Here is a 13207-nt window from a genome sequence, read left to right as displayed (position 1 = left end):
AGTGGTCTTTACTGCCTAGAGCTGAGGTAGATTGATGCAGTGCAATGAAATCTTTCACATGCAAGTAAAACCGCTTTCAAATGAGTGTGCAGCTGCCACTGTGTGCGTGATGTATTTGCTTTGAAATTATTTAGCTATTACTATTGATTCCTCACACAGGTCATTTTCTGTATGCCAGTGACCTCTCCAGAATCCTATGCATTTTGTCAGAATTTATAAGAGCTACTAAAAAACTTGTAGTGTTTGCATAAACAGTCTTTATTAACACTGGAAAGTAGCCTACGGTAGCTATGTCTAAAAGTGCTGGAATGAAAAATTCTAAAAGATTTTCAAGATGACAGTTGAAAATGTCACATGAATCTTCTGTTGCTTAAAAGCAACTCCATTGCAAATAGAGTCTCCAAAATCAATATTTGAGCATGATAAAACACCTGTTTGCCACTCTCCTTCAGCCGCACAGTGCAGGCACTACCAGTGTTCTTGTCCTTATCCAAATGCTGTCAGGAACATTTTGAAGACACTAAAAAAATTACCTAAGGAACACAAATGTTTGACATTACAGAGAATAACCTACAGGGTAAATCTCGTGGCCTCTTGCCACTCGTATCTTTTCAGTTTATGAATGTATCTTATCATCAAATTGCACAACTATCACCTTAACTGTACAAGTAACATTATTGTATTTTGCTTTTTGTTTTCTTTCTTCCAAAGGTGCATTTTTCTTAGTCTCCTTTTTGCAAAGCAAAGGTACCAGGTCTACTGTTTTATTGCCTTAAAGATGAAGTTTTTACCTTCCAATTCTGACCTATATTTTCTGGTCTTCTATCTTTAAATATTTTGCATGAAGGGTTTAAAGGACTACCATTTGTCCACTTTAATTTCCTGTAATTAATAAATAAGACCTTTTCAATATATCTACAAGGGTATTTGCTTCACTGGGGAAAAGGCGGCAAGAAAAGCCTTTTCCAGAAATGTTTGGAATTCATTTATGTGAAGTTAGTTTCTGCTTTTCTTCTAGCTTTTAAGGTAAATTTTAACCTATGAGAAAACAACTGTTATTACCATATGTTTGGACTCTGTCTCATCGTGTATCTTTTCCATGATTTAGGCCTATGCAGTTCATCAAAAAATGACTTAATATGCTGTTTAATCAGCAATTATTTTTGGCTATCATTCTTGCATAATGCCATCCTTCCCTTATATCTCCCAAATTACATACCATTCTGACCACTAAATGATCAGCCTCTACTGAGTCACTTCAGTGTTTAAATAAAACTTATCAGCATATTCTCCAAGTGATTAGGGAAGTCACTTGTGATTGAGCAAATCCGTTCAAAGTATTCTTGGCTATTTCATAAAAAAATTCAGATATTCCAATTCCCTTATCATAGAGGCCTATAGAAAAGGTCTGACCAGCTTTTGATTCAAGATCTCAACATCCATCAAAACAGAATGAACTTGAAACAGATTCTGCAAAGGCCATGACAAAAAAAAATATTGGTTTGTTCTTTGTATGAGGTAGATATTTGATGACCTTGACAAAGGGATTTTTATAACTAATTTAGCTGAAAAAAAGAGAGAAATCTCATATAATCTTATCCCTTTTATCTGCAGGGGCATTGTCAAAATGGTGATTTTGAATTCTGCATTTACTGATACTACTTCTTTGTAATTCTTTCCACAAAATAAAGTTTTAGTGTTTTAAGATGAATACCAGACTAACAGCTTCCTCACACATGTACTCTCACATGTGCATGCACAAATAAACAGGCTCTCCTAGTAACTTACCATTTAGCTCATTTAAGTCATTCCCCTTCCTCTTAGCACCTATCAAGTGCTATCTCATCTTCATGCTTTTTAAGATTCTTTTAATGCATTTTACGTTATTTTCATGAGATTTCTCCCATTCCTCTGTCACTCACTCATTACTTCAGCCACTTCCAAACATTCTCCCAAATGCTTTTGTTTTCACTTAAATACAAATGCAGTATGAGTTAAAATTGCGGGTCTTCAACATTCCCATAGATCTGACTGTGTGAAAATAGATTAGCCTAGTGAGGGGCTTTTCACACGGAGAATCACTTCTGGTTTTAGTGATTTCAGCAAAACACATTATTTTATGATAATGCATCTGTGGTTGTAGGAAGTAGTACGACACCCATCTCTTTCTTTAGAAGTAACAATCTTCTCTCCTTCCGCCTAGATAATTGGGAAGAATAAATTTTGTCTAATGCTCCAGCATAGAAAGCAAACCTTGCAAAACAATTTCTTGCAAATAGATTAAAAGAAACTCTGTAATCTGATAGCAAAGCAAAACCATGGTAATAGTTTCTGAATTACTCTGTATGTTTCTATTTAATTCCTCTTAGTCAGTATGGATCACTAACTGGTTATGGAAAGGACTCTCTAAGCCCAGTGATTTGAACTCCAGGTAGAAGACAACTCTCTAGCAGAAGCCATTAGTGGGCAGAAAGGTGAGTCTGACTTTGTTATTGCTGACAAAAGAAAAATGACAACAGACACCTGCTTCAGAAGTTTTGGACTAAAATAAAGTTACTATATCCCATGGTAGAGCATGGAGGAGGCCCCACTGTTTTCAGAACTCTACAGCAGGGACCCTGACTCCACATCACTTGAATTTTATTTTTTAAACTATATGTGTTAAAAACAGATGAAAAAAACCCGCAAGTCAGACTGCAATGATGTCTGCAAACCACAAAAGGATCTGCAAAGTGACTGCTTGTTAAGCACTGTGTCTTCAGTATCTCAGATTAGTTCAGAGACAGCATAAAAAAGCATCCACAGAGAAATGCCAAGCCTTTTTGCATTGAGATCCCCCACTCTCTAGAGGCATGGTTTTATGTAACTGTTCATAGACATGTCACATACCACAGGAAAAAGAAGAAAATTGAATGTCTGCAGTGGCCGGATACCATCAGGCTGGAGAGTAGATGGACAGGGGACATACTAGCAAACAGACTGACAAACTTCTCACTGCATGGTTGGGAAAACTGATCAACTCAGTCAGATCGTCAGTTATTATAAAAGACAAATATCCTTCCATGGTGGAGGCAGAGGCAGCAGGAAGAAGAAAATGGGAAAAAGCAAGCAAATGAAGTCTCGTACTGAAACCTCTGTAAAGTAATTGTCTCTTTATCTATGTATCCTGAAGAACACAGCTCCACCTGGAGACCAGCCATCTCAGAGAGTTAAATCAACCTGCTCAATAAAGCATAAAGTGGACAGGAACAACGTCTTAAAAGCCATTTCCATGATCAGAGGCACTGTAAAATACCCACACAAGAACATTCTAAATCAGGCAAAGCCAAACAGTTTTCAGGACAAACTACACAAAAAAGTCATTGAGGGCAAGCCATTGAAGGATATTTAATATACATAATTTAGTTTTTTAAATTTGCAGTTTCTCTTCCTACCAAATGCCTGATTATTTTGCCTCAGTTACATGTATATACTTCAGGACAAAGATGATGTCCTCTAGGATTGCAGATGGCTTTGTATATAGCAAACACTGCCCCAGATGTACTTCCCAAGGTTTGGGGGTTTTTCCGCCCAGGTGCCAAATTGCTCAGTCAAGTAACAATTTCTTAAAAAACTTATCAATTATAGAATTCATTCGTTTACTTTCACATAAGCACAAACAACAACAGCACTATTGTGCACATCATCACAATTAATCTTCATCATGCAAAATCCACAGCCTTTTCTAGTTCACAGCTTTTTTTTTTCCAAATACTTATGTCCAGCAGTCAAAAGCATTTAAACAAACTGTAAAGTCTTTAACCAAGAGCAGGAAATTAAGTGCACCTAAACTATAATCTGTCCTCTGTAACATGGTGCACAGCTCTTCTATAAGAAAACCAACTGTTTACTCACCATCTTACTGTATAGCTTTTGGAGATTTAGTATAAATCCTGGCACTGTTTTTTCATTGCTAATCTTGAATCATTTCAAGTAATTTTAAAGAAAAGAATACAGATCTAAAATTATTTAATTTCTGCTTTATCATCTTTTTCTGCTTTACCATAGTGTTAAGGGTGGCTACATTTAAATAAGTGTTTAGTTCATTAAGCTAATTTAGGCACATTATCTCCATCTAATCCCCAAAAATCTATTTCACAATTCCTGCAAGAAAGATAACTCACACACCTAACAGAGATGTTCAAAGCTGCCGCTTTCTTGAGTCTTCCAGTTTATTCTCTAGGCTTTCAAGTTTGTTACAGGAATCAATTTACAATTCATGTAGATCTGCCAGCAGATTCAAATTAAAATTAATTGAATAAACTTGTAAACTCAAGAGTACACGTCTGCTGTTCTTCAGTTAACATTATCAAGGTAAGGCTCTAAAGCACAAAAGGAAGGGAGATGTAGGGCGCTCTGAAGTCTATGTAACGTTTCATTGTCAAACCAGCACTGTCTTAGGAAGGACACTGTCAAAAGCACAAATAGGGATTTTTACGGCAATTGAATGATGCCAATTTAAAAATCTGGATCCCTGCTTATAGGAGAAAAACATTGCTTTTACCTTACTGATAAGTGTGACGACATCACCTTCTCGGATTGTGAGTTCATCATCATTCTGTGCTTCATACGGAAATATCACTTTGCAATATTCCTTGGCTGAAAGGAAGAACATTCAATGTGATAAATTATCACTTTATAACAGCTGCTTATCCAAGGATGAAAATCTTCATAAAATGTTCCACAAGTGTCTCTTCATGCTGCTTTATTTTCTTGCCATCTTTCTTTTTGTATTTTAGACCTTCATAAACAGTATGAAATATTTAAAATACTGCACACTGATGAGCATTCCCACACACGTCATCCAGGGAATCAGCTCTGTAGCCCCTAGAACCGTTATCTCAAATGCAATTGCTCCAGACAGCAACCTGCCACAAACCATTTCCCTTAGAGTAAGCCTGTATCTGACACTTGCTTCAACAGTTCCACTGGTACGGCCTTCCGCCAGATCACATAAATTGGAAGCATAAAGGACCCAGTAGGTTGACACAGCTTATCTATCCCTTGGTGTGCAAGAAAGCAGATATTTTATAAAGATGATAAAATAATAAATAATACATAATACATTAGTAAATGTAAAGGCATTCATAACTAAGCCTTCTGTACACTCAGCATAAAAGAAGAGTTTTGAATATTAGTCTACAGTTTCCTCTTCCCTTTTCCCTTTGCTGTCTGTAAATAAGGGCCTCAACTCAACTTTAATCTGGAAAATACAGGAGCCAGCACTCCTACTCAGAAATCATAAAAAGCAGTTGTCATGAAAAGCAGTTACGTACAACATGTTGCTGTGCAACAGACAAGTATGTCAACGTGCCTTACAAATAAAAAGGGAATATGTATTCCAGCTGTTAAATAATGTATAAATATATGTGATACTCTAAGACAGCAGGTTTAAAAAGACCAAAGAAACACACAGAGGAATTACTGGACCCTTTGTAGAGGGGCATGTGACTTTGAAGAAGTGTTCACCTCACTTCAGATGTCTCATTTTGATGACCTCTACCTCTAGTCAACTGTCATGTTCGATGCAGAGAAACGGGTACTTGCAGGCCACAGAAATCTAAATTAATTTGAAAGAAAAGGACTTATTTCTTTATACTTACTGCAGAGAGAACCTGCGCTACCACACTTGTGGGTATTTGAGGCTCCACGGGGGAGTGAGTTCAGGTGCCCAGACACTAAGTGCCACTTCGGACACTCGTGGGGATGTAAGACACCCGCGCGGTTGGCAGATACGATGCACAACCTATGGAAGAGCCAGGTCCCTCTGGCCTGGCCGCTGGAGGCAAGCCAAAATACCTTGGGGTATCATCTCAAACAGCTCCAGATGCAGGCTACTGACTTCAGCCCCCAGGGCTGGCCCTGGTGTCTGGGTTCAGATTCGGGCACCTGATGTTAGAAACCGACGATGCCAGTGCCTACGCTCGCACTACAGCTGGTGGAGATGAAGTCACTAAAGTGAGCGAAGCCTTGAGAGCGGCTCTCACCCTGAGAGAGCGAGCTCTTCACCCTAAGAGCAGACACCTACATTTGGTTAGCCGAATCGCACCCCGAACTCCCCTGACAGACCTCCGCTGGGACCCGTGGGAGCCCAGACACCAAGCTCACACGCGTACACCGAAACTTAGGGCTCTGACTCAGAGGCGGCATACCAACTGCCGAAGTTTAGCGACAGGAACATCAACCCTAAACAAGCAGCCAACACACGTGCGTGTGAAGGTTTGCTGCCTGTAAGCACAATCAGCCTGAGAAATGAATCCGTACTGATGGGGAAGGGGAAAGCTCTTCTCCAGTTCACACACTGCCGCGCAGAAACAGCATGAATTTTATGTGGCGCCAGTTCAAGTAAACAAGAATTTCTCAGGCTTCACAGACTTATTTTCCTGAACACAAAAATTTAAATTTATCCAAGATCATTAGCAGTTGGCTTTCCAGCCCTGCCCGGTACTGGGTCTGGCTGGGATGGAGTTCGTTTTCTTCCCAGCAGCCCGCAGGGTGCTGTGTTTTGGACTTGTGACTAAAACAGCAGCGGTAACCCCCCCACCCCAGTGCTGTGGCTATTGCTGAGCAGGACCTGCACAGCGCCAAGGCTTTCTCTTTTCTCTTCTTCCCCATTCCGTCCCCCAGCACGTAGCCAGGGGTGGGCAAGAAGCCGGGAGGGGACACAGCCGGGACGGCTGACCCCAGCTGAGCGAAGGGGTGCCACATCACCTCCTGCTCAGCAATAAAGAAGGCTGGCCTTGGGGGGTGTTGGTCTGGGACGTAGCCGTTGCTTGGAGACTGGCTGGGCATTGGTCTACTTGTGGTAGGTGGTGGATGATTGCCTTTGCCTTGCTTCTTTTTTTTTTTCCTCTTTCATTCACTCATTAAACTGTCTTCACCCATGAGTTTTCTTGCTTTTACTCCCCATGTTCCCTCCCCTGGGGGGGAGCAAGTGGCTGGGTGGAGCTTAGCTGCTGGCTGGGGTCGACCCACCATACCCCCTCTGATGTCTCTGAAGAAACAAGAGTCTGATAAAGACAACGAACGTTATCTTTGAAAAAAATATCAACAAGGGAAAAATAAGCCTCTTTCGCTGTTTCTGAGAGCAGGGAACACTGTCAAATAAACATTTGGCAACATTGCCAAATGACTGGGCATGTGAGAACCACCACGTCACAACTCAGATTTCAGGCGATGAAAGCGGTGTCTAACTGCTAGTTTACTGCCTTCTGGAGGAAGGGTTTGGATCTCTCTTTATGGACCCAGCTAGGATGTTTCACCTGCTCACTTGTCTTCAACACAGTATAATAACATTTTATGTAAAAGCTGGTTAAAAGTTGACTTAGGTCAGGTAGATGCAGAGCAGCATGTAAGAGAAACATGAGATTCAGCACATTTTTACGCTTCAGTGTGTACGCTCTCTTAAATAATCATGGTTCTTTTTTTTTCCTATTCTGAGAGTATCTGCATCCTGAAAAACAGCTTTGCTAAATAATATATTCAGTGAATTAGTACAGAGGCGATGTAGATATAATACTGCACTAAAGAAGCTGAGTGCTGCATACTCAGGGAAGTCTCTGGTTACTGGAAACAGGCTTAGCACCTCTTTTTTGGGATACAGAACAGAAGTCAGGCTGGGCTCTAGGAGGCAAACACCACCTGGGCCCAAGGAGGATCATTCTCGAGTATCCATTCCCAAGTACATAAGTTGTTCCTCCATTCACTATATAATCTATACACTGCATAATCTCATGATTAGACAGGAAGCCAAGCACAATGCACTGCTAATCAACAGTGAAGAACAGCCACTATACCACAGTAACGGAACTATTCTGAAAAGATGCCAACAGTGCAGCCCTCGCCCAAGGCACGGATGAATCCCGTGCATTTCAGATTAAAGAATGCTTTGAACAGCAAGCGTCTCCAGGGGGCTCGTGTCTCCTGAATCCTGTTACAGGCAATCGTCCCTCAGCTCCCCCTTGCTATTTGAAAACTGTAAATTTGAATCATCCTTCAAGATGAAGACCCTGACAGACAAGAGTGGAGAGAAGGTTGTGGTTTCAGCATCTGAAAAAGTCAGTTGATAATCAGGAAAGTAAGTGCTCTCTTTCTTCTCTTTTTTTTAAGCTTTGCCGCTAAAAGTATGTGTCAGTGTGGATCTCACAGTAAGTGGCTGCCAAAAGCAGCAAGACTTTAACCAAAGAACTCAGTCTTTCACATATAGCAAATGGCTACGCATCTTCATCTTCTAGTTCTGATGTCAAGAACTCTGTTCTCCCATGACCTGTCTGCCCTCCCCACCAAGCTCTTACCTTTATTCTTTCTTTTTTTTTCTTTTACAATATCCAGATATCAGAGAAACAAGGAATTAAACTAGAGAAAAACATCAAAACCCAGATCTTAAGCTCAGCCAAATACTGATGAAGTTCATAAAGAGCCAGGAGACAATCTTGTGAGAGGCACAAGAGGGAGCTGGGGTAGGCTTACGGCTGCCCTGTGCTCTGAAGGCTGGCACAAGAACACAGGGTGAAGGCACAGCCATGGAAAAAATTCATGGTTCATGTACAGTAGAAGTCTGGACTCCTCGAGTGCAATTTGCGCTGACGTACGCTAAATCAACACATTCCTCTGCCTAACAAGGACCCTGTGGACCACACCGCAACAGAGCTAGGTCTCAACAACACAGATGGGTTTGGAACAATGTAAGTGACTGGACAAAGTCAGCTTTCTAACTTCTTCTAAGGGAATGCTAGACCAACGTGATTTAAGTAAGTAAAAGCAAAGCCAACAGCACTCAAAATAATATGAACCTTTACAAACAGATTAATAAAAGCAGAGAAGAATCTAATGGGTCATGTCACTCTGCTGCTAAAATCGTCCTTACTCAGCGGAGAACAATACCACAAGAGGATGTAGAAGCACTTAATTTCAACAGTTATGTTTAGATAGGAAGGAAGAAAAGATAAAAGGAAATTCTAATTTCAGACACATCACTGTAGAGACCACACTGGAACTTGCCGAATTCAGTGGTTTTCGAAGTTAAAAAAAAAAAAAAACCCACCAAAAAACTAAACTTCAAAATAATATATCCTATTACAAGCCTGGTAAATAGACTTAAACCAAATTAAAGCTTCAAACTGAGATACCAATATTAAGCATCCCTCAACTGTAGATGATAAATCTAATTTTTACATTTGACATCGAAGGCTGGATTTATACATCACAGATGGTTCTACCAGAAGCCCCTCTTTTTTCCTCTGACCTGAAGACATTTTAAAAATATACCTGCTAATAAATCCCTGACAGCAGACATCTTGGAAACAGTAAGGGAGGAGAAAACATTATATTCATGAGCTTTTCAGCCCTCATTTATTAATTCAACAATAATTCACTCTGTCAGACCACAGAGCCTCTCTCTGCAAACTCACAGCTCCTCCCCAAGCAAACGAGAACAACCCGCCATAGGCAATGGGCATTGCTCAAGGAACTGAGTGAGCAGATAAACCTTACAGCATATCTTACCACTCAAACAGGCTGGATCTAATGCAGGATGTTCAACTTCTGGCCCGACATATTCTGAACTGAGAGGGCTTGGGCTACGTATAATCCCATTTGAAAGTATGTGCCCTTGGCTACATCCTGTGATTTTTGAACTGTATTCTTCCAACAAGACTAGGTACAATGACGACACAACAATAAGCATCTTCCCTGTCCACGTCCCGCCTAGTCCTGTTGTTTGGAAGGAAGAACAAAGCCACTGCTAGCTTCCCTGACAGACCCCAAGGGCCTAGGGTGACAGGCAATTCACCTTCCCAGCATCATCCTTCCAGCTCAGAAGTTGTGTATTGGGTTTGTGTGGCAAGGTTTTGGCAGCGAGGAGGCTACAAGGGTGGCTTCTGTGAGCAGCTGCTAGAAACTTCCCCCATGTCCAACAGAGCCAATGCCAGCCGGCTCCAAGACAGACCCGCTGCTGGCCAAGACCAAGCCCGTCAGCAATGGTGGTAGTGCCTCTGGGAGAACGTATTTAAGAAGGGAGGAAGTTGCTGCACAATAGCAACTGCCGCCAGAGAGAGGAGTGAGAACATGTGAGAGAAACAGCCCTGCAGACCCCAAGGTGGGTGAAGAAGGAGGGGGAGGAGGTGCTCCAGGTTCCGGAGCAGAGATTCTCCTGCAGCCTGTGGGGCAGACCACAGTGGAGCAGATCTCCACCTGAAGCCTGTGGAGGACCCCACACTGGAGCAGGTGGGTGCCCGAAGGAGGCTGTGACCCCATGGGAACCCCGTGCTGGAGCAGGCTCCTGGCAGGACCTGTGGAGAGAGGAGCCCATGCTGGAGCAGGTTTGCTGGCAGGACTTGTGACCCCACTGGGGATCCATGCTGGAGCAGTGTGTGCCTGAAGGACTGCAGCCCATGGAAGGGACCCACGCTGGAACAGTTCATGAAGAACTGCAGCCTGTGAGAAGGACCCACATTGGAGAAGTTTGTGAAGGACTGTCTCCCATGGGAGGGACTCCACGCTGGAGCAGGGGAAGAGTGTGAGGAGTCCTGCCCCTGAGGAGGAAGGAGCGGCAGAGACAAGGTGTGATGAACTGACCCCAACCCCCATTTACCATCCCCCTGCGTTGCTGTGGGGGAGGAGGTAGAGAAAATCGGGAGTGGAGTTGAGCCTGGGAAGAAGGGAGAGGTGGGGGGGAAGGTGTTTTAAGATTTGGGTTTATTTTTCATTATCCTACTCTGATTTGATTGGTAATAAATGAAACTAATTTCCCCACCACGAGCCTTTTGTTACATTGTCTCTCCCCTGTCCAGCTGAGGGGGGGAGTGATAGAGTGGCTTTGTTGGGCACCTGGTGTCTGGCCAGGGTCAACCCACCACAAGTTGGAAGGAAAAGCAGCTGCAAAGAACTAGATATTTATCATGTGGTCTGTCACTGCCCATACTTCATTGAGAAAAAAGTCTCATCCTAAACAGTATAACGGGGCTATCCTCTAAAAAGAACTGGATGTTTTATGGGGGTAGTTAACATGCATCTCTGTTCAGCACCTTATGCCCCACAGTCTGTCCTGAGTTCAAAATGCGGCTTATTTGATACAGTCTCAAGCCCCGCAGAAAATCATTGCCTCAAAGAGGGAGAACAATAGCAAGAGAGAGCCTTCCTACAGAATACAGCTGCTTCATTATCTAGGCTGCTACAAGCACTGTATTTCACCCACAGAATTCAGCGGCTCGATACATATTTACGATGACAGGGTAAAGCACTGGTTTCAATGTATAGACCTTCTATATGACTTGGGATTCTGCAGTACTGTAGTAGGTAAATTCATTTGTTTGCATTTTGAGAAACTGGTTAAATATTATACTGTTCAAACCAGAACTGAGCAAACTCCATTTACTGTACCAGTGGACCCTGTTCACTTTAAAAGCATGCCTCTTCTATTTGTTCTCCTGCCAGACTCTAAGGATGAGCTGTGACATTCGAGACAGCAGTCCACAGACAAACATATGTTCAAGCTTAAATTTCACAGGGGACAGTGATTCTGGAATTTGCTTTTCCTCTTAGGCCAGGATGACACAATTTCCTCCTCCCACCTCTGATGCTGCTTCTTTTTTGTTAGGTAAGAACTGTTCTACCCCACGGCAAGATTTCCTCCATCTCAGGGAATGTAACCACTGGGCTGGATTCACCCTTCTAACTTTTCAGAAATGGATTATTTATTTATTTTTTAGTAAAACAAACAACAAACCTGTCTAGTTGATTTTTGAGGCTTAAATATTTCCCCCTTGATGAAGTCTAAATCGTACACCAATCAATATGGACACAAACAGTAATACTAATTAAGAAAAGAAGCAGCATTAAAGTAGTATTCCTTGAGCTTAAGCTTCCTCTCTTTAACTATCACTCATAAAATGTTCCTGAAATGGAATAAAATGTACAAAATCTAGTGAAAAATTACATCATTGTTACCAAAACCACAAACCAGATGAAAAAACCCAAAAACTACATTCAGCAAAACTATTAACTGCCATACTCAAGACTCATAAATGGATTGTACTAATAAATATTTTCACAGAACTTCACAAGATTCAAACTGTCAAACCACCACCTCACAAAAAAAAAAAAAATAGAAAGAGAACTAATTAGGGCCCCATTAATCTAGATTCAGCTACTCCTTACACCTTCTACCATCACGCAAAAACATTAGATGCTTGCTAGGATTTTGGTATTCCTATTAAGCAATAGGTTAACACAAATTGTAAATAGTGAGTGGAGTAATCAAATTAAGTGCTGTGGTCAGTGCATTCTGTGACTTATTGCCTTTGCTGTTTTGTTGTCTGCTTATTTATACTCTATTTTTGCAATCTCAGTAATCTGCAATAGCTGTCTCAGTCACTGTAGATGTTTTTGCTTTGCTGAATTTTAGAATCCAACAGAGCTATTTAAAAATTTATATAAATTTTCTACAATATAGCCTTCCCACTGCAAGCCACTTAAACTAAAAGCAAGGTACTTCATAGAAAACCCAATATATCTCACCCCCGAGACAGAATTATAAACACACACACATACATATGCCATCCCAGCTACATGAGAGAGATGGAAATTCTACAGCAGAATAATTCCCCTGTAAGCCTAGCCACCCACAAACCTAAACCAAACAGCTCTCCCCTCTTCTCTTCAAAGATGCATTCCTTCATTCCTGAAAGGTTAGTGATGTTTTCCAAGGGTCCACTCAAGCTCTGTAAGGATCTGTGCTTTCAGTGTGCTCTCCTTTTGAGCAAAAAGTCCTCTTTTGCCTTGAAGAGTCATCCGTTTATCCCCCAAAATCTTAAGACCACTTCTTAGGGAGATTTACATAGCATATTATTGGGAGATGCATCTATAGAACATACTGCTCTGTCTTTTGCTCTGACCAACACATCCCATTGCAGAACTTAGGCCACCTTGCATGTCCTAAGAGCAAATGGTAAGCGCATCAAGTGCCTTGCTGCAAATCACTGCCCTACCACATCAGGAAATCTATAGGAAAAAAGCAGACTCAAATCAAGATGTGGGAAGAGTCAGCAACCATCACTCCATGCTGAAGCCCCTGCGGGCAGAGAGGGAAGATGCTACCGCTCTCCGTTTCCTCTCTCAGCAGGCTCTTTCACAGTACAGCTGCATTTTTTGTCCAGTTGAGACTAAGGAA

General features: G+C 41.7%; 1 protein-coding gene across 8 annotated transcripts in view; it reads right to left on the bottom strand.

The window, feature by feature from the left end:
• The window catches only part of SH3KBP1 (SH3 domain containing kinase binding protein 1), a 225589-nt gene that overhangs the window by 49732 nt on the left and 162650 nt on the right, over positions 1 to 13207 (bottom strand). For all 8 annotated transcript variants that reach the window (XM_030020196.2, XM_030020198.2, XM_041124841.1 and 5 more), the window contains one exon: positions 4544 to 4638. In XM_030020196.2, coding sequence (XP_029876056.1) covers positions 4544 to 4638 — 95 coding nt within the window. The remainder of the gene's footprint in view (positions 1 to 4543; positions 4639 to 13207) is intronic.

This window comes from Aquila chrysaetos, chromosome 7 (genome assembly GCF_900496995.4).
Source record: "Aquila chrysaetos chrysaetos chromosome 7, bAquChr1.4, whole genome shotgun sequence".
NCBI classification, from domain to species: domain Eukaryota; kingdom Metazoa; phylum Chordata; class Aves; order Accipitriformes; family Accipitridae; genus Aquila; species Aquila chrysaetos.
This window is presented reverse-complemented; position numbering and strand designations above follow the sequence as displayed.